Raw genomic sequence first — 27,537 nt, forward strand, 5'->3', positions numbered from 1 at the left:
CAATAGGCAGATGAAGGATGGAAGAGTAGTCCAATCAAAGGAAATAGCATATGCAATACATAGAAGAGTCATTGTGGACAAAAAAGAAGGTTTCCATACAGTTTCAGAATGGGTTGAAAGGCTGGAAGAAGTGAGAGATGAGGCTAGAGGAGTAGGACAAAGCCAGACTAAGAAAACAATCAGGAGACACAAATAAATATTAAGTAGGCATGATAAGATTAGCACTGCAGCAAAATCTCTCTGGTTGACTTGTGGAAGATGGATCAGGACAACTGAGACAAGACTACCGGAAAACCCCTTAGGAAGCCAAAGGAATGGAGGTGATGACAGGTAACAGACCCCTAAACAAAAGACAGTCACAAAGGACATCAGATCAAGGGGATGGATAAGGAAGACATTTAAAGTGAGATCTACAGAACTTAGAAATGAATCGGACATGGGAAGTGAAGGAGATGTGGAAGACGAGAATAGCTCCCACTTTTCTTGCCTGAGTTAATTGAGTCAAGGAATTTGACTCAATTCCCTGAGATTTAAATAAAATAGAAGTAGATTTGACGAGGAAGGGATGTTCAGGCTTTAATATTTTAAGTTTGACAGAATATTGGTAAGGATGTTAAGTAGGCTATTAAAAATAAGCCTTTATAGTCCAAAAATGAGGTCAGATTTGAGCATTGTTTGTGGTTGAAACAGTGAATGTGTATAATGTGAACGTGTATAAAAGAATACAAGGGGAATGTTTAGTTTGAGATGAGGATTAAGAAATTCTTTCTCACCCACAAATGAAAGTGAGAAAGAATCGCTTGCATATAGACTAAAAAGGAAAGAAGAAATCCACAGAAGCACATCAATGAGATTGGTGTGGATTAGGAAGGGATCTGAAAAAGTGGCTGAAACACCCCATCTTCTCACTAGAACAACAATTAGAACAACTAGACTAGTTCCTCTAATTAGAACTATGCAATTTTTTTCATTCATGCAAAAAGGCAACAGAAAGACATTTTTCAGATATGGAAGGATGTTGAAATACCACCCACCTACATTACCTGAAACGATTAACAGAAATTTAAAAGGCATTAAAGAAAATCAATAGAACTAAAAATATTAATGCATACTATCTAGCTTATATCATAACCAATAAAGGTAAAAGAAAAAGAAATTAATCTTACCCTTATCATAAGTATGCTTGGATTACTGTCCATTAGTGCTTTATTTGGATTGAACTTGGTTTTACTATCTCTTAGGAAGTGTGGTTTCAAAATATATCCAGAACCACCATTATCCAAAAATTTCCCATTTTGAAGATCCATGGGCAGACCAGGGGTCTGGAAATTTAAGGCCACTGTGAGGGAAAAAGACTATTTTGACATGGTCAGGAAATAGAGGGTATATCTAAAGAAACACAATTAAACAGTTTACTGAAACCTAATCATGAATTATATATCTTCGAACATTTTAAGAGCAAGCATTAGCCAAATAAGTCATGGTTTTTAAACCTTTCCTTTTGCCATGTCTTTGTTAACATATGAAGGTGAGTTTCAAAATTGAATATGCAAATTCTTTTACAGCTTTGAGTTAAAAAATCAAAATGGCATACAGCATAGATTATAGCATAGCAATGTACATGTCAGAAAACATTCAGGAAATATGAGAGTAAAGAAAATCAGTACATTAAATGCTAGAAGGGAAGACACCAACTGCATCATAGACTTTCAGGTCTAAAGAGGTACTGTAATCACTTGAGGAGAAAGCGAGGAACAGGCAGAGCAATAATTGTTGTTAAAATATGGAAACAACTCCATATAGGCTGGTAAATAGCCACTATATGCAGTACCACCATCTACCCCCCACTGCCCTCCCTACCATCCTGACCCCGCTCCCTCCTTCTCTGAAGGAAAACCTATGGGCCTTGTCACAGTTCAGCAGCAGAAGGGTTAACACCTGGCACTTTCTGACTGGTTCGTCCCACTGGTACACCAGTTGATCAATTTGGAATAAGGAGAGTCAGTCAAGGACAAATAACAAAGCTATGCAGTCTTACTTTTCAATACTATGAATGCAGAAGTGATTAAAGTACAAAAAGCAGAGGTCGCTTGATTTGAAGAGGCCCTTAGCAAATCTTTCAGGCAAAGGACTTGACCTTCACTGTCCTCTTACATCTCTTTTTGGTTTCTTTTTCCCATTCCTACAATTCCCATGCAAAGTCTTCATGAATTTAACCTCCATGCTTCTACCCTCACCTAGATTTACCCTTTTCAACCTATTTAGGAATAACTTCAACCCTTGAAGCCAATGATTCATCATTGCTTGACTCCAAAACACCCAGGGTCGAAAATTCTTCAAAGGAAGCTCTTTTCATGAATCTTTTATTAATTCACAAAATGAATTTATTGTATCTTATTTTTGCAAAAAACTCAATATCCTATGTAACATACCCATTTGACAACCTACATTCCAAAATTCTTGAGGATTAAAATTAGAAGAGTCGGTTCTTGTTGCTTTGGGATATATTCTGGTAATGAACTTCGTGGTGTGAAGAATAAATTCATTGGCTAAAAAAAGAAATTTATTAAAACATTGCAAAGATTTCAAATAAACTACTATGTCTATATATTTATTTAATTCTACAACAGTTTCAATAATGTTGATGTCTATTGTCCTGGCAGAAATATTTGCAATTCATGGAAATCAAAATAAATTCATGCCTTTGTTTGGCAGTGTAATTCACTGCTATTGAAAAGCTAATAATAATTTTTGATTAAACAATTTTATGTAATTACTCACTCGAAGAAAGAAACAATTGGATACTATATTTCTTTTTGTTCACATCCAAATTAATTTCACTTTGACATAGAGTATATAAAATTCCAAAATAAAATGCATCCATTTTTGAAAACAAAAGTATCTTTGCCCATTTTGGTTTTTTTCACTTTGGTTTTCACATTAGGACAGAATCGCACAGAAGTCATATAAAACTATGTGATGTCATCCAAGTTAATCAAGTTGAATATTTAACAGATCCTCAGGGCTGAAAGGGACCTTAAAGTTACTCAACTCAGCTTCCAGCTGACCTTCTAACCACCATAGTATCTTTCCCCAAAATTCATTCAATTTCTGTTTGCATCCCTCCATTGAAAGAGAACTTGTGGGACTTCCTTGGTGGCACAGTGGTTAAGAACCCGCCTGCCAATGCAGGGGACACTGGTTCGAGACCTGGTCCAGGAAGAGCACACATGCCGTGGAGCAACTAAGCCCATGCGCCACAACTACTGAGCCCGCATGCCACAACTACTGAAGCCCTCACTCCTAGAGCCCATGCTCCTCAGCAAGAGAAGCCACCGCAATGAGAAGCCCGTGCACCACAAAGAAGAGTAGCCCCTGCTCACCGCAACTAGAGAAAGCCAGCATGCAGCAACAAAGTCCCAACGCAGCCAAAAATAAATAAATAAATAGTTATTAAAAAATAAAATAAAAAATAAAAGGCATTTGTTCTTCAAGAAAAAAAAAAAAGAAAGAGAACTTGCTACCTCCCAATACTTCTGATTATTTCAAATGTTTTCCTTACAAGGAAAGTAAGACAATGTCTATACTTGAAGCACACACACACACACACACACACACACACACACAAGTCCGTTTCAGTTTCTATACATATTCTTTATGTTTCTACTTATATTTTTTTACACATTTCTAGTAATTCTATTTAAATCACTTAAGATTCAAAACTAATTGACACCACTTACCATTGGACACCCCTCAAATTTTTGAACATAGATTTTATGTTTCTCCAAGGTTTTTAATCTTTCACTAAGCAGATCCTGTTCCCACAACTATTTCTGCTAATATGGTGACCAGTCATGGAAGAAATGGTTATTGCCTATGTCCACTCTATTTGCTATTCAGGCTAGAACAGAATCATTGCCACTCTCATCCTAAAAACTGTTCTTTAGGAAGCATTGTCAGGTAAAAAATTACAGTTACTGAAGTTAATAGTAATTACAGTTAATTTAATTAACACTCAGTTTTAGAAGTTATCCTCTCCTTGAGGAAAAGTTCACTTTGAAGCTACTCATGTACAAATGCACTTTGTGTGCCCACGTGTCATGGTCCCTTATCCAGTCCTAAACTAGATGTCTATCTGTTGATAAAATACGTACTCTTCTGGGTCTTAATTTTTTTCATCTACAAAGCGATAAACATGAATGATCACTATGGATCCTTAACATGATTTTGTTACTTCTGAGATTTAGAAATTAAACATGCTGTTTTCACATAGCATGAGAAATGTGAAAATTAAATAATAAAAAATAAGAAAACAACATATAGTCTCACCACTCAATTAATAACCCTGATAACCTCTTGGTATATATATATTTTCATTCTTTTGTCATATGTATATACTTATTTTTAATTGAATCTTATTGTTTATTCCATTTTATAAACTTCCATTTTTTAACTTACTAAGATAACATGAAAATCATTCCATTTCAATAATATTCACCTAAGACATTATTTTTAAATGACTGAAAAGCATTCACACATATGAAAATTTCTGTTTCTGATTTTTCCCTATTATAAACTTAATGATGTTTATTATGTTTTTAATATTGATAGACATCCTTGCAGAACATCTTTGCCCAATCATTAATTATTTACTATTAACTTTTGGCACAAGAAAAATGTTCTATACTCTTTCCAAAGAAAGGCTGATGCTATATTTTATGACTCTGCTCTGAACTACCCAGTCCCTTTTCAGATTTTGAGCCAGTGTTTAATATGATGAGAGTGAGAGAATTATAACGACTTTTGCTGTGCCCAGACGTCCTGTCCCCACGAACAACAACAAAAACCATCCAATAGTTTGAAACGATGGAGGCTAGTAAAGTAGGTCATTCAAATTCAAACTCTGTTGACATAGTTCACAGTAAAAAATATGCTTTATATCACAACCCAACACCACACACACACACACACAAAATTGTTTCATAAAACAATACTTATTCTTCCTGCCTACAATATATCTTCTCCATTCTATTATTTTGTTCTTTCCATTCCATTTTATTATATTCCATTCCATTCTACTCTATTCTATTCTTTTAACTGTCATTTAGATCTACTGAATTGATTTTTGGTCACAAGCCCCAGTTTAAAAAAAAAAAAAAAAAAAAAAAAGCCCTATAATATAGGATCTTTCCAACAGGTAATTTGAGGAGATAAGCTAAAGCATGCCTCAAAACCCTAGGGTACTGATGGCCAGCCCAATGAGGTTAACCAAGAATTATACCAGAATCTGTATTTCCTAATAGCCAACAGCTTTTCTCAAGTCAGTTGCAGGTGCTGATTCCTCTGCCATGGTGCTTCTACATAAGATGGTAGATTGCAATTTTTAAAAAGAATACGGAGAGTCACCTGATTCTGATTATTAAGTTAATTGATTGTTGAGGCACAGGGTAGGCTGCCCCTAAAATGTGCCTCAGTGACATATTGATTATTTTGAATTAAAGTGACTTAAGAAACGGCCAATGCAAGAGGGACACTCTATCCCTCTTTTCTGTCTCCTTCAAAGCAGGAAATAAATGTCTCACGTGAAAGATGCACTCCCTGCGTCCGAACGTAGGACACCCTTCCCACCAAAGACAGGGAATTCAGGGCTGAGAAGACTGTGAAAACAAACTTTGTGACTTCTTTAATTTACTACCCCAAGCCCAAACTCTGTTTGACTTCTTCACTAATTGGTCACCCAAAACCTAAGTTTCTTTGTCCTGTCAATTCCTCACAAACTTATTGTTTCTTTGTCTAAAAAGTATAATACCTGCCTACTTTGGTCACTTCTTAGGTCCCATTTCTATGAATTAAATTTTTTTCTTTTCTCCTGTCAATATGACTTGCATCAGTTTTATTAGTAGTCCAGCCACAAGAACTCAAGAAGGATAGAGGGAAAAAATTTCCCCTCCCGACAGACCATCCCTTTTTAAGTTGATGGTATTCCCTGCCATATAAGTCTGAGAAGAAGGTAGCGTCTTCTTCCCATTCTCTTTCCCTGTTGTGTCTCGGGCTCTACCAAGCAGAATAAACCCACCTCAGATGTAGAGTCAGGAGACAGTGAAAAGAATATGCAGAGACACATGTTCCCTCTGCAGGTACACAGCCATCTGGCAGTCTGGCCTGGGTACCATTTTTTCCCTCTTCTTCACCTTAGAGATACAGCCTCCCAGTCTATTTAACTCTACCTCTTAGATGCCCACCGAGTCCACAAAGTTCACCCTGGCTCCAATCTCCCTGCCATAAGCCTTTATCATCTCCTCCCTGCAGGCAGTGTCACCCTTATGCTGCTAACAGAGGCATCTTTCAGAAACACACAGGGGATCATGTGACTCCTGAGATTTCAATCTTTTCCTACTCACTTTGGATTGTAGGACAAAGTTCAAGTTCCTTGTAATTTGGCTTTGCCTACCTCTGTAGCCTTGTCACTCGCTGCTCTCCCATGTAAACTGCTCACCAGAGCCCCTCCCAACAAAGTGTCCAGACTGGACATTCTCAGTCAAAATTTCATGACTTAAGTAATGGTCGAGTTCTGTGAAATAAAACTTAATGTGACCTGAGGCATGTAACCCTTTTTAAAATATGTTAAATATGTTGAAATTGTACTAGAATATAGTTTTTGTAAACATCATGGACCAATTTTGACACCTTAAAAGTGAATATAACTTGTTTAAACACTTCATCTATTTGAATCATAAGAATTTACCTCTCAACTTTGAAAGTTTTCGGGCTTGTGACTCCCCAATAGAGTTACTTTCATTAAATTGTTGATAGAGTCTTGAATGGTGAAAACTTCTGAACTTCTCCGCTTTAGTATAAATAACAAGATCAGATAGGGCCGTAGCTATTTTTAACTTTGCGGTGAAAAAAAAAAAGGGAATAATTTCACATTTTTGCACTAATCATTTGAAAAATTTTTTTTTCAATTAAGAAAATATGCTTTCAAATCAATGATTTTAGTCTTTTCATAAGATTATATCCTCAAAAACTATTTGGATTGGGTCAATGTGAATATGTTCTATTATGATAATATTTAATGTTAATTATGAGACAACCTAAACCTAAAATCCCAATTAATGTAATAAGTATTGAGGATGGCAATTATTTCTATTTCCTTTTTCCCAAAGGTCTTAGTTTAGTTTCATGAATTCGACAAATTCAAGAATTTTAGTCATAAGTAAGTATATTTCCAATGTGATCTAACATTTTGGAATAACTTTTGTTGTATAGTACTGTATTGCTTTTCTATAGCCCAGTATCTATACCCTCTGCACTTCTGTTAGCCCCTTCCAAAGTGTTCTTTTTTTTTTTTTTTTTTTTTGGAAAACACTTCTTGCACATGCTCAATCCATATGCTTAAGTGTCGGTAACGTGCACTGGGCCTGGCTAACCAGAGCTCTGCATTTCCCACAGTAAGTGGCTCAGGCATGCGTGCAGCTTGGATCATAGCCAATGTACAAAAAGAATCTGCTTGGTCAGTTGAGAGATAGGTAGGCCTTCCACTGGATTTGAATCTGAAAGCATGTAAAACTGAAGCTTTGCAAAGGCTTGCACCAGTATAGGAAAAGTAAGGCCAAAGTTGGAGAAAGAAATTTCTGTGGACTTTGCTTGATACACTTCAACCAAGTCATTCCTGAAATTAGAATCCCTTTCCCTAAACTTTTCATTTCTGTGGACCAATTGAATTAATTCACATTTTACTTAAACCAGCTGAATTAGTTTTGTATCCCTTGCAAACGTGTATACCTTCCTTTGTCATGCTAACTTGTATACTTAAAATACTATATAATATAAACAGTGCTTTTCTTGTCTCTGACAGTATGATCTCCTTCAGAGCAGTTACACTATCTTTTGTACACTGCACAGTGTCTAATACATAAGAAGGCATAATATTTGTTGGCTGTAGAGAAAAAAATAATTACAAACAGCTAATACAGGAAGAGATGACTTCTAAAACTTCTTGTCCCCTGCTAGTTTTTTCCAAACAAATTTTATATAATAGACTGAAGTTATTATAAGTAGGAAAAAGATGTTTTCCTCCAAAATGTTTTAAAACTACTCAACAAAAAAATAAGACAACTTTTCAATCACTTGTAAGACTTTCGCAAAGCCTCATCTCACCTTCTTTTTCTTGAAGAGTGGAATTCCGACTGCCCTTTTTGACTCTGCCTCCTTTTCCAAATCGTCTTGAAAAGCATCCGATGGTTCTGGTCCTTTGGCCTCATTTTCCTCCTCCTCTTGCTCTGCCTCCTCTTCTTCTTCACATTCCTCTACCTGACCATGCTTATCAGAACCTCTCCTTTCACGGGTTTCCCTTAAAGTTCCTATTTTCTTGTTTCTAACTAATATTTTGAATTTTAATGCCTACAGAAACAATTTGAAAGAAAGATACAATTACACATGCACAGGTAAATTTGCACTTGTCATTGTCATCGAAAAGTCTTTCATCATATTTTCAATTTGCCCACAGTAGTAAGATAAGTAAAAGCTCCATCTTTTTTCCATATTCCTAAAAACCTAATAGAAACCAGTGATATTATTGTATTGACCAAAATTCACCAAAAAATATGCCTGTAATGATTGGGGCTTTCTTTTCTATTTCTTCTACATTCCATAAATTATTACTATGCACAAATTTGAAATACACGAAAATTATATATATATAATTTTATATAAATTATTATTATTTAAATTATATACATAATTTTATATAAATTATTATTTATATAATTATATATATATAAATTTTTTTTTCAGTGTTACAGAAGTTAGAATGTTACAACTTCTGGTAGTGAATGCTTCAGGTCATCACTCTCTTATCCAACATTAAAAAGTATTATATGAGATCAGGTATATAAAAATGTCTATTATAGTATTTGACATCTAGTAAAGACTAAATTTAAGCTAAAGGTTTATAAATCTTCACATTTCAACTGTATTGCATACGAGCATCATCAACTTAATGTTTCCTGCCCATCAAAACTAGGAGCATGGCCAAATTCACCATCTGGGTCACTCATTCTAAATCCAAAAGCTTCTGGTTCCTTTCTTTCACTTACTTATTTCTGCCCTTTTCAAATATTCATTAATTTAACAAACATACTTATTAAGTGCCTGCTACATTGTATATAATGTTGCTGGGATCTGGGCTATGAAGAAAAATTCTTTCCTTTTTTTATTATAATGTTTTTATTTATTGGTTTGTTTATTTTTGGCTGTGTTGGGTCTTAGTTGTGACATGCAGGATCATTGTTGCAGCATGCAGGACCTTTGGTTGCGGCGGGCGGGCTTCTCTCTAGCTGTGGCATGAGGACTCCAGAGCGCATGGGCTCTGTAGTCGTGGTGCGTGGGCTCCAGAGCACGTGGGCTCTGTAGTTTGTGGCACGCAGGCTCTCTAGTTGAGGCATGCAGGCTCAGTATTTGTAGCACGTGGGCTTAGTTGCCCCGCGGCATGTGGGATCTTAGTTCCCCAACCAGGGATCAAACCCGTGTCCCCTGCACTGGAAGGCAGATGCTTTATCACTGGACCACCAGGGAAGTCCCTAAAGTTCTTTTCTTTGAGGTGCTTTGATTGCCCTTCCCTTTGTCATCCCCAGGTACCCACTCAAATTATTCCATCATCTTGGGTCTTCTCTCTTTTACTATGACCCTCATGTTACTAATACAGAGTTTACCAAAGTGCACTCTGCAACCGCATGTATCAAAAGCATCACCTGGGGTTCTTGTTAAAAGAACAGATTTCTGCAATCTACTTCAAAATTAGAGAACCAGAATCTTGAATTGTGGGACAGAATCATGTCTCTTTAAGAAGTCTCCAGGCAATTCTTTTGTATACTGAGGGCTAAGTGCAGTATGAGAAAATGACTTTATCTCTAATTTCTCATTTACTCATTGGAAAGCATCTCCTTACCTTAGTGTGGAAGCAAAAGCTTTAATGGAAACTATATATCTGAATACTAAAAAATAGATTTATAAATAATAAGAGGAGGAATTCTATTCCTAGAAAACTGAAATTATTATTATAATTTCCTGAATTAGACCATGACTCTTAGATTCAATCTCTGATGATGTGTTTACAGCACCCTGCACAAGTTGTTTAACCTTTCTTTTCTGTCATAATTGAACACATTTAGCCTGTGAGCATTCTCATCAGGTGAAAGTCACAGTCTGTCCATTTGTTCAATTTATTTTTGTCTGTCTTAATTCTATCTTGAGTCCTATACTTCTTGTCCTTAGTGTCATAACACTTTCATCTTTAAATTTTCTACTCATCTAAATAAAATAAAGAAAAATGTAAAGGGGGATATTCAAATATTACAAATATATACTATATCTACCAAAATGATGACATGTCAAAATTAAACTATTGGTTGTTAAAAAATACTTTCATTCAAAAAAGAAAAAAGTTCATTTATCACCTGATAAAATTTGGGGTGAGGAGAATGGACCAGCAGAGGAAACTGAAGAGTGGCCAGAGAGGAATGAGGAAAGCCTGAAGAATGTGGTGTTACAGAAGGAAGTGTTTCACGGAAAGGAAGGAGGCATCCATAGCATTGAATGTTGTCAAGGCAACAAGTCAGAGGAAGGCTGAAATAGGTCCGTTAGAATTTACTGGTAGGGGGTACTTCTCTGGTGGTCCAGTGGTAAAGAATCCGCCTTTCAGTGCAGGGGACACAGGTTCAATCCCTGGTTGGGAAACTGAGATCCCATATGACGCAGGGCAACTAAGCGCCACAACTACAGAGCCCACGTGACCTGGAGCCTGCACTCCACAACTAGAGAAGTCCATGCGCTGCAATGAAAGATCCCACAAGCCTCAACAAAGATCCCACGTGCTGCAACTAAGACCCGATGCAGCCAAAAAAAAAAAAAAAGATAAAGAAAATAAATATTAAAAAAAAAAAAGAATTTGCTGGTAGGAAAGTAATGAGCACACTGAAATACTTACTTGGTGCACGTGGAAGAGGAAGCCTGATTAGATAGGTTGTGAGGAGACAAGGAAATGAAAATTTGGGTTGAGAAAGGAAATAATAAAATAAAAATATAGCTGGAGTAGAAATTGCAATCCTGAGGGTAGGGTGTGGGTGCTTTTTTTAAACCAAATACTTGAGTATGCTCAACTGAAGAGGGTAAGACGTCTGTAGAGACAGGGACATTGAAAAGAGCAGATTAAAAAAGGGGGACCCTGCCACCCAGATGCTGAGGTATTGGGCATGAATTCTATTTATAGCCTAGATCTTTGCCTCTTTCTTAGCCTTTGGCCTGTAAAACATACCAAATTCCTGTGCTCTAATGTTAACCGACTTGAAATTTTGGACACATGGGATATGACACACAATTAAAATGTGAATTTTTAGGTATATCTCTATATATTCTCTCTATCAAAATGTATTCACCTAAATGCTCACGGGACTATTTCCTAGAAAACACATTGCAAAGATACACCTCTATAAATAATCAAAACTAAGCATTTGTCATTGATCTCTAGCCCAGTTTCATGGGCCAATACAATAGTAGCATGTTTTTTTCTCTTTTTCTTAAACTGCGCTTCTCAGACAAAGTGTTACCTCTGGTGAAGGTAATTTGTCTGGAAAATCATCAAGCGTATCAGAAAGCAAGGCATCTCCAAAAGTAGACTGCAAACTGTCTGCCATCACTTCTTGTTGGGAAGGGGAGCAGTGATTTTCTAAAGAGAGCACCACTGGGTAGTCAGATGTCTAAAAAATTAACCATTACTACAGTTATTAATCAAAACTCCTCAATAACTTTAATGCAATTTATAGAAGCACTTAATTTTAAAACATTTCTAACGTTCAGTACCTTCACAAAATAATTATGTTTTCTTTAAACTGAAAATAGTTTTGAGTCTGACAAAACAGGGAACATTAAATCTGTATAAAAAGGAAAATTACTACTATTTGCATTAGAAGTATAGGAAAAAAACTGAAGCACCCAACAGTGGGTACTTGTTTAAATAAATTATGGCATATCCTTTTAAAGGAATGATATAACTCTGTCACAAAAGAGGTAGAGCTATATATACTCTACAGAAAGTTATCTATGATCTAGTCTTACGAAGAAAAACAAGTTGCCAAAGAGTAAGATTCTACATTTTTTTTTAAACTACATATATATGTTTAGATATTTTTAGGAAAAACTTTAACCCTGGTAAGTTAAAAAAAGGTTAATTTTCTACTTTTTCAATTTTAAGTTATATAATCAAAACTCATTGCTTTATAATTAAAAACAAAGATAAAGATATTTCCAGTTTTTAATAATAAAGAGTATCTAGTAAGTAAAAGTGACTCTACAAAGATATTTTCTGCCCTTAGTCACCATTGTAACTTTTAAATTTGTCACAAAATAGTGAAGAGCACTCCTTTTGGGATCTTATTCAAAATTATTTTCTTTATTTTGTTTCCACATATAATTATCAGGACACAAATTTACCAATTTAGAATAACAAGAAAAGAAATTGCAAGGTCTGCTGCATTATTACAGACCTTTGATATATATGTCATATGTTATATATTATATCACATATAATATTATGCCTTATTAATGTATGAGTATATTAATTTCTTATGGCTGTTGTAACAAATTGCCATAAACTTGGTCGCATGAAACAACAGATATTCATCTTTTCACAATTCTGGAGGCCAAGATTTTGAAATCAGTTTCACTGGTTAAAGTGAAATCAGTTTCACTGGCTAAAATTTCAGCAGCTCTAGGGGAGATCTGTTCTTTGCCTTTTCCAGCTGCTGGTGGTTGCCAACATTCCTTGGCTTGTGGCCACATCACTCCAATCTCTGCCCCTCATCTTCACATTGCCTCCTCTTCTGTGTGTATTAAATCTCCCTCTACTTCCCACTAATAAGGATACATATGATGGCATTTAGGGCCCACCCAGATTATTCAGGATAATCTCTCATCTCAAGATTCTTAACTTCATCACACCTGCAAAGACCCTTTTTCCAAATAAAGTAACATTTACAAGTTCCAGGAATTAGAACCTAATATCTTTGGGGTTCAGCCTAAAAAATGACCTTCTCGTAAATACCCATGTACATATATATTGACTCAGTCTAATATTAAGAGAATAGTGTAAAATTCTTTTCCCAAATATAATAAGTGATTTTGAGACTAGGCAAAGTGAAGGCCTGGCAAATGGATTTCTTGATTAGGCCCTGACTTCACTCATTGGGAAGAACTCATTTTTTTTTTTTGTCTTCTTTGGTCCTTGGCTCCACCCTCTGGGAAGATCCTCTGGCGTTATCCTCCTTGTTCATATCTAAAGCACGTGCTGAGGAGTTGGCTTTCCTTAAAGCCAAGCCACTTTTGCAGCTTACTTCCTGACCAAGGGTTGTTTTAAGTTTTACCTAACAAGTCAGACTTATGTTTGGTTTTGTTTTTAGCAATACAACTTCCTCAAAAACTTCAGTTTCGTATGTTTGTTTCTATTAAGTCACATGTGCCAGTAACTATATCTAAAGTTCTTTCCAAGCCACAGTTATCAAGTCTATTTTATTTCATTGTTCTCTCGTCCCCAAAGTAATGGTGACTATAATGAGTAAAAAGTTCAACCTTCGATCTAATCTTTGCTGCAAAACTGTGTCACGTTATCCAACTGAGAAGTCTCATTGAGTCTGTTGCTCAAAGCCTTTTTTTTATTCCATCGCTTACTCTTTGGAGTCTTAGAAGCTGTAGGGGTTTGTCCATCCTTGCAAGGCATTTTAATTTTAAGATTGTCTCTATTTCCTTTTATTCCCTCAGTTACCCACCCTGAATGAAGTGAGAGAGTTTGCTACTCAAATATTTGGGAAGAGTATTTCAGATGAAGGGAATAGCAAGTGCAAACGCTTTGAGATATGTCTGGAAAAGGGTAAGGAGGCCAGAATGGTCACAAGAACAAGGGAGAGGTCAGAGAGGTAATGGAAAACAGGTCATGTAGGGCCTTGGGAGTCAAGGTATGGACCTTAGCTTCTATTTTGAGTGGGATTGAAGGGTTTGAAAAGGGGAATTACATGAATTGACTTACCAAAAAGTCACTCTGGCTGATATATTGAGATGAAACCACAGGGGAGGAGGGAGAGAAGCAGGAACCCTGGATAAGAAGCCATTGTAGTAATCCAAGTGATGATGGTAGTTGACCAGTACAGTGACAGTGAGAATGGGGAAAGGGATTAAATTCAGTGTATATTTTGAAAGTAGAGTCAAGAGGATTTGCTGAAGAACTTATTGAGGGGTTAGAGAGAAAAGAAGGGACTGTTAACGTTGACAACAATGATTTAGGCCGAACACGTAAAAGTTAACATTAACTGAGATGGGAAAGACCACGGGAAAAGTGGGACTAGGAAAAAGAGGAATATTATCTGGAGCTCAAGTCTAAACATGTTAAGTTAATTATACCTATTAAATACGCAAGTGGAAATGTCAAATCGGGAGTTGTCTATATTGGTGTAAAGTTCAAGGGAGAAGTTTGGATAGAGATATAAATTTAGAAATCATCAGAAATTAGTTGTTTAAGAGAATTAATGCCCTATATCAAGGTTTTATACTAAGATAAATTTTTAAATAATTTATATTTATTTTGTGAATATTTAGTATTTTAGACTCTATTTCTAATAAATAATGGAGCAATTGATTTAACTGTGTGATTTTAAGTTATGCTTATGTTTATAGATTGACTTATTTAGGAGTACTTTAGGTTTTTCGAATTTGTAAGTTTAATTTATTAGATATACATTAAGGACTCAGTAAGATTTTGTTAATTAAATCTCTTCAATTGCACTATGGTTGAAGTACTTAAGAAAGAAATCACATATACTAAGTTTAAAAAAAACAATTTAAAACGTCTGAAGGTACTGAATTAGCCAAGCTTGTCAATGGAATCAAGTATTATTCAGAATTCAATGACTGTTAAAATCAGCTCAATTTATAGAGGAGGATTTTTAAGCTGAATTAAGAAACTCTAGAAAGAATTAAATCTTTGAATCTGCAACTTAATACATTTAACAATAATTTTGAAATCCAAAGGAAACTTCTAAACGTTCTTTTCTGTATAAATAGCTGACATCATAGTAGAAAAAATGCCAAAAGTTGAGATAATACTTTTTTGACATTTGTGTCTTGAAAGTAAAATATTCGAATGTTGGTAAAATGTTTACTATTACATAGGCCAGTATTTCTCAAACTTTTTTGGCCATTAACTCATGGTAAGAAATATAAATTATATTATGGCACAATACACACGTGTACACACATACACACACACACATAATATATATTATATAATTAAACAAAAAGTTCCATGAAACTCAAGGGGGGAAAGTACGGGAGGGGGTGGCGGGATGAACTGGGAGATCGGGATTGACATATATACACTAATATGTATAAAATAGATAACTAATAAGAACCTGCTGTATACAAAATTTTTTAAATTTTTTTTAAAAGTTCCATGAAACCACATGTACCTTACTACCTGAGATTAACTTTGATAAATCTACCTTTAATGATATACTACATGGATTTCACTGCCGACTAATGGATCATAACCCACAATTGGAAATACCACTGATCTAAACTAAGGCCAAGCATCATAGGATTTTGAAACAAGTAAAGTATCTTATGTTTACATAACTGTAATTTAACAAATATATGCACGTACTATGAATGCGTATTTGTGTATCGCTCGGATAACAGTTTTAAACAGAAGCTTGCTGGTGAATGTATAACCATGGTATACAACAGGTTCATTTTGTGATCCATCCCAGCAGTCAATTTCCAGACAACGGCATCCTTTCACAAGGGCACTAGTAAAATTTAAACAAAATAAATGGTCATTCCTAGATTATGGATTATACCTTTAACAAAATACTACATGAATTTCATTCCCTACTAATAGATCAAAACCCTCTATAGTTTTGTGGGAAAAAAATTTTTCATGGAGGACAACCTAAATAATACTGATTCTTGCTACATCTCTAGATAGGTTTAATTTTATCCTTAGATCAAGCCAGCCTTTACCAAGCTGCTTATTTTAACTACATGGTTTGGTCCCCAGCAAAAATGTTTTGAGTGGATTGCACTGTGTCATGCCAACCCTTTTACTCAGAAGCATGCAGAAGAAAGTTGTCTCTCCCCCAGCGGTGGTGTGGAGGGCACTTTTCACTGTCTCACACTGAGTGAAATGAATGAATAATGACGTGGGAACGAATAATGAAAATTTGTCTCTCACTCAGGAAAGAAATTCTCCACTTAAATAAGTTTAAAGGGCTTTTTGTGGATTAAAATATTTAATGCAGTTAATATTAGTTTTCCTCTTTTAAAGAGGAGGAAACTGAGACACAAAAAAGTTATATCTATCGTATAATTAACAAATGAGAGAAAGGGAGGAAAGATTAGCACCAGAAACTTAAACATTAATAGGTAAACATTGCATTACACCGCCTCTCATAAGTAGAGAAATTTTGAAAGACTTGCATTTTGAGTGTATCTTCCACAAGTGTGTAAGGAAATAGAGGAAGAAATACAATTAAACTTAACTTTAAATTTTCACATGGGTGGAACACTTTCTTGGAATTCAAAAGTAATTTTCTGTATTTCTAAGTCAACCTGTTTAAAATGTGTAGTTTCTCTCTTTAAAAAAATTAATATAATGAGGTATGAATAGAATTTTCTGTAATAAAAGTAGAGCTATGAATGGGGCAATCTTTACAGGATCCTAAATAGATATATTTCTGAGTTTGTGGATTTATGTATTTACTTACATTTTAAACTGGAGAAGCAATATTAATTTCTAAGTTTGATGTTATCATGGGATTATAAGATATCTTTTCTATGATTTTTGCTAAGTAATATCACCCAATCACATAGCTTTGAATATCACCTATATACCAATGGCTTCCAATCCTATTTTTCCAGTCTGGATACTTCTTCTAAATCCCAGACACATACACTCAACTGACTATCTGACCTAGCCCTTTGATAACTAATTGATATCTCAAACTGAACACGGCCATCACAGAACTTTTGCTTTTGCCTCACAACCTACAATGGCCTCCTCTCTCAGGCTTCACCATCTTTGTCCATAATGTCATCATATCCTAGGTTATCAGGTCCAAAATCCTGATACCCTCTTTCCCTCTTACCTCTCTTCAAATCGCCTGGTAAATCACCTTGTTGGCTCTGCCTCCTTAAAATATTTCAAATTCAGCCCTCTATCTCAGCTGCTGCCTCATGAATTCACCATCTAAATGGTCATCATCACCTGGACTGCTACAATGTCTTCCCAAAGCATCTTCTACCTCCACTCTTGCACCATCAGTCCTTCCTCCACAGTAAAAAGTAAATCAAATTATGATATCCCAAGGAAAGCCCCTCCAATGGCTTCCCAATGCAACTAGAATAAATCCATTCTCCCTTCCATGGTCTCTAAGACCCTCATAAATGCATCCTGTCTACCTCCTCAAACTCACCTCCCTTCATTCTCCATTTACTTGTTTCCACCCACACTTGCTGTCTTTCTCTCATGTGAACATGCCAAGCACTGATTATTTCTTCTACTTAGCATGCCCTTCCACTAGACCTGAAACTTCCACTTTATCATCACTCAGACCACAACTATATCCTCTTGAGAAGCCTTTCCTGACCCTTCAATTAAAGTAACACCCTTCACCCCACAATTACCTTAGTTCATCTTCTCCATATGAATCAGTCCCTGAAAATATCGATTTGTTTATCTGCTTATTAGCTGCCTATTCTCATGAACAAATGAGTGTAGCAACTTTGAAAATCTTGCTCACCACTGTATCTTCAGCTGACTGACTAAACTGAAGCTGAAACTAAACTGGTATTAACAATATGATACATTGTAGAACGCAAAATTAATGGTGCAGCATAGACTGCCTTTAATCTATGTAAATCGTCTGACATATAAGTATATATATTATCTATAAATGCCACATTATATAATTTATGTGTTGGTTTTCCTTATAGCACTGAGATATCTGAGAATTAATTTTAAATAAATTATTTTAGAAACCCCGGATGCTCTGATTAGCTAAATAAGATTTTAAAATTCTTCTTCACATATTTTCCTATACGAAGTATCCAAATTGCTCAGGAAACTTCCGAGGGCCAATAACTGGGGAGAGGAGGTTGGCAGACAGGATTAGAAGGGAAGTGTATGATAATAATATATTGAATACATTATACAACCACCCAAAGATTGGATATCCAAGGTATGCACTAATCAAAATTCTCCTTCCCTATGTGTTTTTATAACATGCATAGCCTTCTTTTACTGTGAATTATTACCCACTGAGGTAGACACCGCCAGGAACTTTCAAACATTTTTTAAATGTAATGGATTTAAAAATTGAAATACCTTACATATCCCCAAAGGTCACTTGGTCCCACTAATTGGTCAGATATCAAGTACGTATTATGTGAACTTGAAATAAAATAGTCACTCAGTGGATGAGTCATATCTTGATAAACACTTTCATACTTATTATTAAATAGTAGACATTCAGACGAATCCATGTATCTTGTAAAACCTTCAAATGACATCTGGTGTGCTTGTTTAACTATGAAAATAAATAAAAAGAGTGCAGAAACATCATTAGTAGTATGTAAATTACATCTCACTTTAAAACTTAGTAGCAGAGTGTGTTTCTAAAATATTCATTTAGAATTAATATTAATACTATTTTTAATGTTTCTTTGGAAACAAATTTTTCTAAGTTTCTTATATTTAGTTCTTTTATATCAACATTCAAGTAGATTATATATTATTTAATCATCTCTGATTTTTAATATTTTAAAAATACATACAAGAAAAGTACATATGTCATAGATCCATTCATTTCCACAAGTTAAACATCTACATAACCAGCACCAAGGTGAAAGAACAGGACAGAGCAGCACCCCCGAAGACCGCTTCCTGCTAACTTTCTAGTCTTCCTCCACACCCCTCCACCCCCAAGTGTATTCAACGGTCTGGCTTCTAGCAGCATAGATTCCGTTTTCCCTGGTTTTTGTGTTTTATATAAATGGACTCACACAATATGTATTTTTTGTGACCGGTTTATTTTGCTTGACATTGTTTATAAGATTTATTCTTGTAGTTGCACACAGTTAGACATTTTTTATTCCCATTTTTGTATAGCTTTCTATTGTGTGAGTACACCACAATTTGTTTATCAATTCTATTCTTGATGGGCATTTAGATTATTTCCCAGTTTGGGGTTATTACAAAAAGTTCTGCTATAAACAACCAGGACATGTCTTTTGGTGCAAATATGCACATGTTTCTGTTGGGTGCATGCCTATAAATGCAATTGCTGAGTCATTTGCATATTACCATCTTCAGCAAATGATCTCTGAACTTTTATACTCAGTATCATATAAACCAAAATGATCTATTTAAGCAGAACACTGGCTCTGGAATGAGACAGCTTGGGTTAAATCCATTTATTTGTTATATGAGGAGCCTATTAACTTCTCCCTATCTTTGGAATGGTGGTACAGTAAGTCCCCTACATACGAATCTTCAGATTGCGACTTTCAAAGATGCGAACTTGCATTTGCATGTCCAATCACGTAAGTTAGTTCACGTGTCTGGCGTACATTGTCACGTGCATGCATCCTCTACAAGTGGTTGTGCTTCTGTATACTTTACTGTACAGTACTGTATAAAGTAGTACAGTATCTTTACTTCAAGCCCAGGATGTCCAGAAGCAAGCATAAAAGCAGCAATGATGTAGCTGGTACTACTGTACTTTTCAAGGTACTGTACTGTAAGATTAAAAATGTTCTCTTTGTTTTTTGTGTTTGTTTGTTTTTTATGTATTATTTGTGTGAAAAGTATTATAAACCTATTACAGTACAGTACTATATAGCCGATTGTGTTAGTTGGGTACCTAGCCTAACTTTGTTGGACTTACGAACAAATTGGACTTACAAATTTACTCTCGGAACGGAACTCGTTTGTATGTAGGGGACTTACTGTAATCATAACACCCATCCCTGCATACTAACTTTATATATTAGCTCTATAAAGGTTAGTTACTGTTGCTTTTGTTGTTGATTACTCAGTTTGCCTCAAATTAAAAGTTGGTGTGAGTATTCACTTTAGAATAGAGAGTGGTGATCCTTGGCAAAGAATTTATTTCTGGGAATTTATACTACAGAAATAGAGCCTCAGACAAAGATGGATGTGCAAGAAGGCTCACACTAGCATTATTTATAAAAGCAAAATAAATGGGGGGAGGAAACAAATTAAATCTCAAGCTATGATACAATACTAAGCAGCCATTACAAATAACGTATCAGAAAAAAAATATATAGTGACATAAGTAAATGTTTATGACACCATAAAAATGAAAAAGCCAGCATTCAAAATGCTCTTACAATTTTGGTTTAAAAAATGAAAGCTAGAAGAAAATACATAAAATGTTTACAGTCATGCAAACTATTTCAAAGTTATGCAAATTTAGAAACATGTGAGTGTATGGGGCAAAGGCATCATATATTGTAATAATAATGATTTGCATGAATTTATTCTTTTTCCCAGTGCAACTAGCAGTGATTGGCCTATAGCCCTTTTGAACTATTAACTAATTAAGTAACTATCTTTGGTAATGGAATAGAAAACAAACTCCTCTTGTGCCTTTAAAAACTACCAGACTGAGATGAGAGTTAATCTCATGGATTTTTATTTTTAAAATAAAATGAAGTTTTCCTCATTTGGTATTGACATATGTCAAGTATCAATGTGGGATGAGACTGAGAAACTTGGCAGCATTTGGGACTGTAAGATCATAATTCAAATTGACCTTAATAAGTCTCTAAAGTGATCAATAGCCATGTAAATGAAATGCAAGGTCTTGGCTGTGTGAAACTATCTGAATGGAAGCAGAGTAAGGCCCAAAAGATGAAATAGATTAACAGTGTAATATTATGGTCAAAATACAAACACAATTCCAAGATGTCACTGGCACCATCCCATTATCCCTTTGTATCTTTTAATTTACCACCTGCAGGTAACAGTGGTAATTTTGTTTTTGAATATTGACTGGAATAATGCTACTAAAAGTGCTTGTCTGTGAACTGGTTGTTTCCAGGTGGCAATGACATAAAGAGCTTGAACCAGAGCCTAAATCAATTCACTACTTTGTTAGAGAAAGTCTTTGCTATTGAAAGGAAAGAAGTCGTCAGCTGGATTCATCAGATGTGCTTAGAGATGTACTTGTTTTACGTTCTGATGTAAGCTCTTTATCTTGTTGCAAACCTGCAAAGTTTTAATGGTGATCAGACCAAACTCTTACTACCACTATCTTCAGTCTTACCACCATGATACTTAAAAGCCTCCAAGGTCTTTACGTGGCACTGAGTCATGAGCCAAAATCTTAATTATGGCCAACAAGACCAACATGACTTAATCCCTGTCCAAACGCTTTTTGCCCTCATTCTCCAGGTTCCAACCACACTGTCCTCCTCTTGTTCCTCGATTCTCCAACTCAGGGCCAACACCTCTCTTCCCCCATTTTGTCACATGTCTAGTTCTTTCTCACCACTTAAGTCTCAGCTCAAATATCGCATCCCCATCGAGGACTCTCCTAAACAACCAACCTATGGAGACATATGTATATGTATAACTGATTCACTTTGTTATAAAGCAGAAACTGACACACCATTGTTAAGCAATTATACTCTAATAAAGATGTTTAAAAAAAAATAAAAAATAAAAATAAAAATTTTTAAATAAAATAAATAAAAATTTAAAAAAAAACAACCAACCTGAGCTAGACCTCGTGCTTGTCTACTCTCTATTTTATTTTTTTCACAGTACGTAGCACTCCCTGAAATTATCCATTTGTATGTTTAATTATTTATTGTCAATCTCCCTCCAACCCCTATCAGGAATATGAGACCTAGTTTGCTTTGCTCTCCACTGTATCCCCAGCTCCTAGAACCATACTCGGTGGCCACAGATAAATATTTGAATAAATTATGAATGTACGAGCCCATGAAGGAATAAGTTTTGTTTTCTTAGGACCCATATTATCATATGTTAAGCATTGGTGGCCATAAACCAGTTTCCAAAGGCAGAACTTGGGCTTTCATATATCCCTTGTTAATAAATATTTTGAGCTATTCTATTAATTTCTGTAGGGTTAAACAGCATGCTTTAATAGTGTTTTTTGTGCATATTTTATTACATTACTATTTATTATTTTATTTAAAAATGAACATAAATGGAAAAAATTGAAATATTTCAGCCAATGAAAGATGAGACAGAGATCAAAAACTATATGAAAAAAAAAAAAAAACTATACGACAGCTCACTAGCCAAAATGGTCATTGAACTTAAACCAGATGACTTCATTCAAAAAATGAAAGAAAAACAAAAATGTTTTAATGTTTATGAAATGTTGTAGACAATTATGTGTATAAACAACAGGAAAATTAGTGATTTTATAATGTTTTATTCTTTCCTAGAATTGTTTTCATTTAGCTAATTTAATATTCATATATTTTTTCAATAAGATAGTGTATAAAAATGGAAAAGTGCCTATACCTGGGTTTTTATCTTATTAATGAATATCAAGAGTACTTGTAATAGAATCGTCATCTTGCTTTCCCTGCATAAGCTAATCTCTGAACACTTGAGAGATATACAGAAGCAGCTAAAAGAAAGGAACTGGACAATGAAAGAATGCCACTGTTACACAACATAGCTTTCTAAAAGATACATCTGCTGTCTGTAAAATATGAAATTAAAACAGCCAACATATAATATTACCCATAAGAAATCTGACCCAATCAAAAATTTGAATTTAATAAGTGCAATTCTTAAAAAATAGTTTGCATATAAATATTTGATAAAACTTTGAAATACAAGCATACCTTCTTCAATAGGCTCATATTTTTGAATGATCTCAGAAGCAGTACTTTTATTGTCAAGTGTATACTGCTCTTGTGTCAAAAATTGGGCCAGATTCTTTTCAAAAAGAAATTTCCGGTTTTCAGAATACGTGTTGAAAATCTCAATAATTTCTTCTCTGTGTGCAATAATTCGATAAATTCTTCTAAATTCTTCTATGGTGATTCTTCCTTGCTTCAGCCTGTCATTATTCTACTAAAAAAAAAATGACTGGTGGGCTCACATTGTGAATATAAAAAATACACAAAATGAAGACGTTAGAGTATTTGTGTAACATATATACCAACTTATACAGGAAAGAAGTTGCATTGGATTCTTATTTCAGGTGAAATACATAAAACTGCATGAAATGGTGCCAAAGTTGAGGAAAGGTTAGTGGATCATCACCACTTAAAACCCAGTGGCCAGAGCTGCCCAGTTTAAGTGAAGAAGTGTATCCTGTCCCTGGGAAGAGTTAGAGCCCTCACGCAGTTCTTTACCCGGAAAGACTTGCCCAAATTCAGGCTAAGCTGCTAGAGATTCTTCCAGACTTAGGACATCCCAGAACCATTTGGATTTGCCTTAGAACTTCTCCTCACTGTGGTGATGACATATGCCATCCCATAGAGCTCATTATAGTCTGCTGTTTTGTCCTTGCCTAGTTGGTTTCCTCTATCAAAAGCTTTGTTTTGGGCACTTGGAAACTGAAATCTAGGACATGGGTCCATCATGAAGGGAAAACAGACCTGTGGTTTCAGATCTGCTCAGTCTGACTGGGAAAAGGAAAGGTGATCCAGCAGGGGTGCAGGATTGCAGAGGGAAATGTTGACTCTGAGGGGTCATGGAACTTTCAGGGACATGTGTTCTATAGAGTCAGAAATATGAATCTAAATATCTGGAGGGGGATACAGGCTTGAGATGAACATGTCGGAGTTATTCCTGGGTGGATGTTTGTAAAGAAATGGTCAGAAATAAGAAGACCCTCTGTGTAAAAAACAAAACAAAACAACCCGATAGCCATAGTTGGAATGGAAAGAAGTATGGGAGAAAATGAGGATTCTAGGTTATCTTTCAATTACACATTTCATTTTTCTATTCTACTCTACTTGAGTAGCTTCTTGAAACCATCCAAACAGTATATAACCCCATGTCACCAATAGGCATCCTGCACCATAAATGTCAGAGTAAATCAGTCATTCAAGATCACTGTAAATACAGAAGCTGCAATAGGTGGTAATACTTTGAGGAAGTGGAATGTGCATAATCACTGAAGGAACTGGGAGAGGGACAAACAAGGTCAGTTTCGATGAGAAAGAGTAGCTTCACCTGGTTGTTCTGGAAAATTCACGTTTGAACTTTATGAGATAAGTGACAGGAAAGTGGGCTGGGTCCAGTTATTTAAAGTAACAGAATCACTGTGAGGTTCTGAGTAGGAAAATGACTAGCAAAGGAGAGGTTTAGTTGTGATTAGTTGTGCATTACCGATGGGAAGAGACGGAGAACTGCAGGTAAGGGAAGAGAGAAGATGCCATCCAGGTGGGAGGTGGTGAGTAGAAAGTAAAGAACAGGTGTCAGAAAATTATGAAGAGAGAAGTCAGAAGGATTCAACACATTAACATTTTAGATGCATGAGGGAGAGAAGTCAAGGAAGTCTGGAGTTGGGGAGAGTTAGAATAACTAGTAGAGTTACAGTATCTTACAAATAAAAAACTGAGGTATAGGAAGTGCACCTTAGAAGGACATTTACTTTCTTAAGAGGCTATTTATATTTTAATTTTCTCAATACATTGCAAAGTACTTAAGCTTAAGTACAGAAAGCTCGTGTTAAAGGGCCACTGTATTGTGGTGAAAAGCTGACAATCTGTAGACAGTCGGAGCTGACATTATATTCCTAGCTCCAAAGTATGTGGGATTTTGAACGTCTAAATTAAACTATGAGCTTCATACTCTTCATCTGCAAAATGGGGATAGATAGCACTACTTATGTCAACAGGTTGCTATGAGGATGGAGATATCAGTGTATTGTTAGGTCTTATCTATGTCTGTTTCCCTCACACCCTCCAGCCTAGTGTCTCATCTTTTGACAAATTTAACTATAAAAGAACCCTAAGGTACAACAGAGGATAAACATGCTGGAAATGATCTCTTCACTTTTTTAGGAAAAGTTCACTGGTGGTTACCAGAGAGTTTGATCTGAGGAATCCAAGAAACAGTCTGAGCTGGGAATCAAGTAGGAAGAGCACCAGCTTAGTTCAAGGAGGAGCATTAATTTACACGTACAGAGCAGCTTGAAGAAGCAGGGGCTGGAATGGAGCCCCAGTGGGAATGAGACGGTGATAAGCTTGGGAAGAAGGTTGGAATCGGTGGTTGTCAAATGAGAAGTTGGGTCTCCAGGCTCATTAAACAATAATAGCACCTTAAAATTACATAATCTTAAAAATAATTCATATTATCAATAATCTCAGTAGACTATGAAGTTCAACTTACTGTTTTGAAATTCTGGATTTTGAGGTCCACATAAGTCAATGTTACAGAATTAATTTTTTTTTAATTTAGCTCCATTTTGCTCATAATTTGTCATAAGATCTTAAACAAATCAATAAAAATCAAAGTGTGCCTGTAATTCCCGAAACATTTTGTCATGTAAAATTGTATGAATTAAAACTTCTGTCTTACTGAATAGCAGCATAAAATAAGATATACTTTATCCACTAAGCAATGAACATTTTGTTTCTTTCAAGCAGGATATAAACTTGACCATCTGAAATGTCCTCTGGTAACTCGTTCTGTTTTGTTTTTCCCTAAAGATTGAAGTTGTTATCTGATACTAGAAAGAATTAGAGATATAAAGTTGAAACAAAATTCCACAAATCCAAATAATTGCTACAGTTGATCAAACCCAAAGGAAATGAAGGGTCAAAAATTAATCAAATTACCAAAAAAGAAAAACCACACACAAGAGGTGAGAATCGTATCGCTGAAGATGGGAAGTTCTAATTTTGATAGAAAGAGAAAAGGAAAAGGAAAGCAACAAAGGGTAAGTAATAAGGAGAAGAAAGATGACAAGAGTGTCAGCAGAAGGGAAGCAAGAAGAAGAAAAGTGATAAGCAAGGAAGGTTCAAATCTGAGTACTGAGGCACATAATAGCAGCCACAACGTGTAGGGTACCAATGTATTAATATCTCCCCTGTAGGAGGGAACTGAAGGTCAAAAATCTTATGTAAATTGTCCCCAGTCTCACAGGCATGGTAGACCAGGACTTGAACTAACTCCAAAACAATAAGGACAAGCAATGGGAGGAAAGAAAAAACAATACACCATTGCATGTATTGAGAGTATATGTGCAGAAATAAATAAATTGTGTCTAATACAAGTCTGATCTCTTTAACTCAAATTTCTCAGTGTTTCTCCTTTGTCTTCAGGACAAAATCCAAACTATTGTGTGGAATCCAAGACCCTTGAAGACATCACTGATGGTTTCTGCCCTCACCCTCTTCTCCCTCGCACTTCACACTGCCTGTGCTCTGAATTAGTTGCAGTATAAACATCAAGCTGTCTCTTGCTATTGTAAAGGCTGTTTCTTCTGTCTGGAATGCCCTTCTTTTACTGTACTTCTTAACTTACGAATTTCTACTAATCCTCGAAAAAGTGTCCTTCTCTAGAAGTCTTCCCTTATGTCCCTCTGTGTCTCTTCCTCAGGCCATGTTAGGAGTCCTACTCAGAATTCTTATACAATTCTGTACCTTCTTCTCTCCTAGGGTTTATTACACTGGAATTAAAGCCTTTTTTTCTACTTCTCTTCTAGAATTGCCGAATTGTCTCAGACAGGAAGTCTGTCATCTGTTTCTTGTATCCTAAGTACTTATAAGAGTGCCTGACTGAACAGGGGGCTGTTCCACCTAAGGCACAGAAACCGACAGAGAGTAAAAGAAAATTGAAGAAACAGAGGAATATGTTCCGAACAAAAGAACAAGATAAAACCCCAGAAACAGAAATAAGTGAATTACTTGATAAAGAGTTGAAATAATGGTCATAAACAATATGGAAGTTCCTCAAACAACTAAAAACAGAACTACCATAACATTCAACAAGTTCACTTCTTGGCACTTATTCGAAGGAAATGAAATCACTATCTTGAAAAGCTATCTGCACACCCCCCATGTTCATTGCAGCATTATTTACAATAGTCAAGGCATGGAAACAACCTACGTGGATAAAGAGAATATGAGATATATATGTGTGTGTGTATATATATATCACATAAATATATATAATATTTTTCATCCATAAAAAAGAAGGAAATTCTGTAATTTGTGATGTCATGCATGGACCTTGAGGGCATTATGCTAAGTGAAATAAGTCAGACGGGCAAAGACAAATACTGTATGATCTCATGTACATGTGGAATCTAAAAAAAAAAAAAAGAACTCATAGCTAGAGAACAGATTAGTGGTTCTCTAGCTATGGTGGGGTGGATGAGAACAGCTAGGGCGTAGAAGAGGGGCAGGATGGATGAAGGTGGTCAAAAAGTACAAACTTCCAGTTATAAGATAAATCATTCTGGGATG

General features: G+C 35.5%; 1 protein-coding gene across 1 annotated transcript in view; it reads right to left on the reverse strand.

The window, feature by feature from the left end:
• The window catches only part of PLCZ1 (phospholipase C zeta 1), a 32,558-nt gene extending 13,946 nt beyond the window's left edge, over window positions 1-18,612 (reverse strand). The window contains exons 1-7 of the mRNA XM_068560103.1: window positions 18,551-18,612; window positions 15,707-15,851; window positions 11,607-11,756; window positions 8,161-8,403; window positions 6,746-6,893; window positions 2,433-2,549; window positions 1,167-1,339 (exon numbers count right to left, since the gene is read on the reverse strand). Of these exons, the coding sequence (XP_068416204.1) occupies window positions 1,167-1,339; window positions 2,433-2,549; window positions 6,746-6,893; window positions 8,161-8,403; window positions 11,607-11,756; window positions 15,707-15,851; window positions 18,551-18,612 (1,038 nt within the window). The remainder of the gene's footprint in view (window positions 1-1,166; window positions 1,340-2,432; window positions 2,550-6,745; window positions 6,894-8,160; window positions 8,404-11,606; window positions 11,757-15,706; window positions 15,852-18,550) is intronic.
• Window positions 18,613-27,537: the final 8,925 nt, after the last annotated feature.

This window comes from Eschrichtius robustus, chromosome 13, assembly GCF_028021215.1.
Source record: "Eschrichtius robustus isolate mEscRob2 chromosome 13, mEscRob2.pri, whole genome shotgun sequence".
NCBI classification, from domain to species: Eukaryota; Metazoa; Chordata; class Mammalia; order Artiodactyla; family Eschrichtiidae; genus Eschrichtius; species Eschrichtius robustus.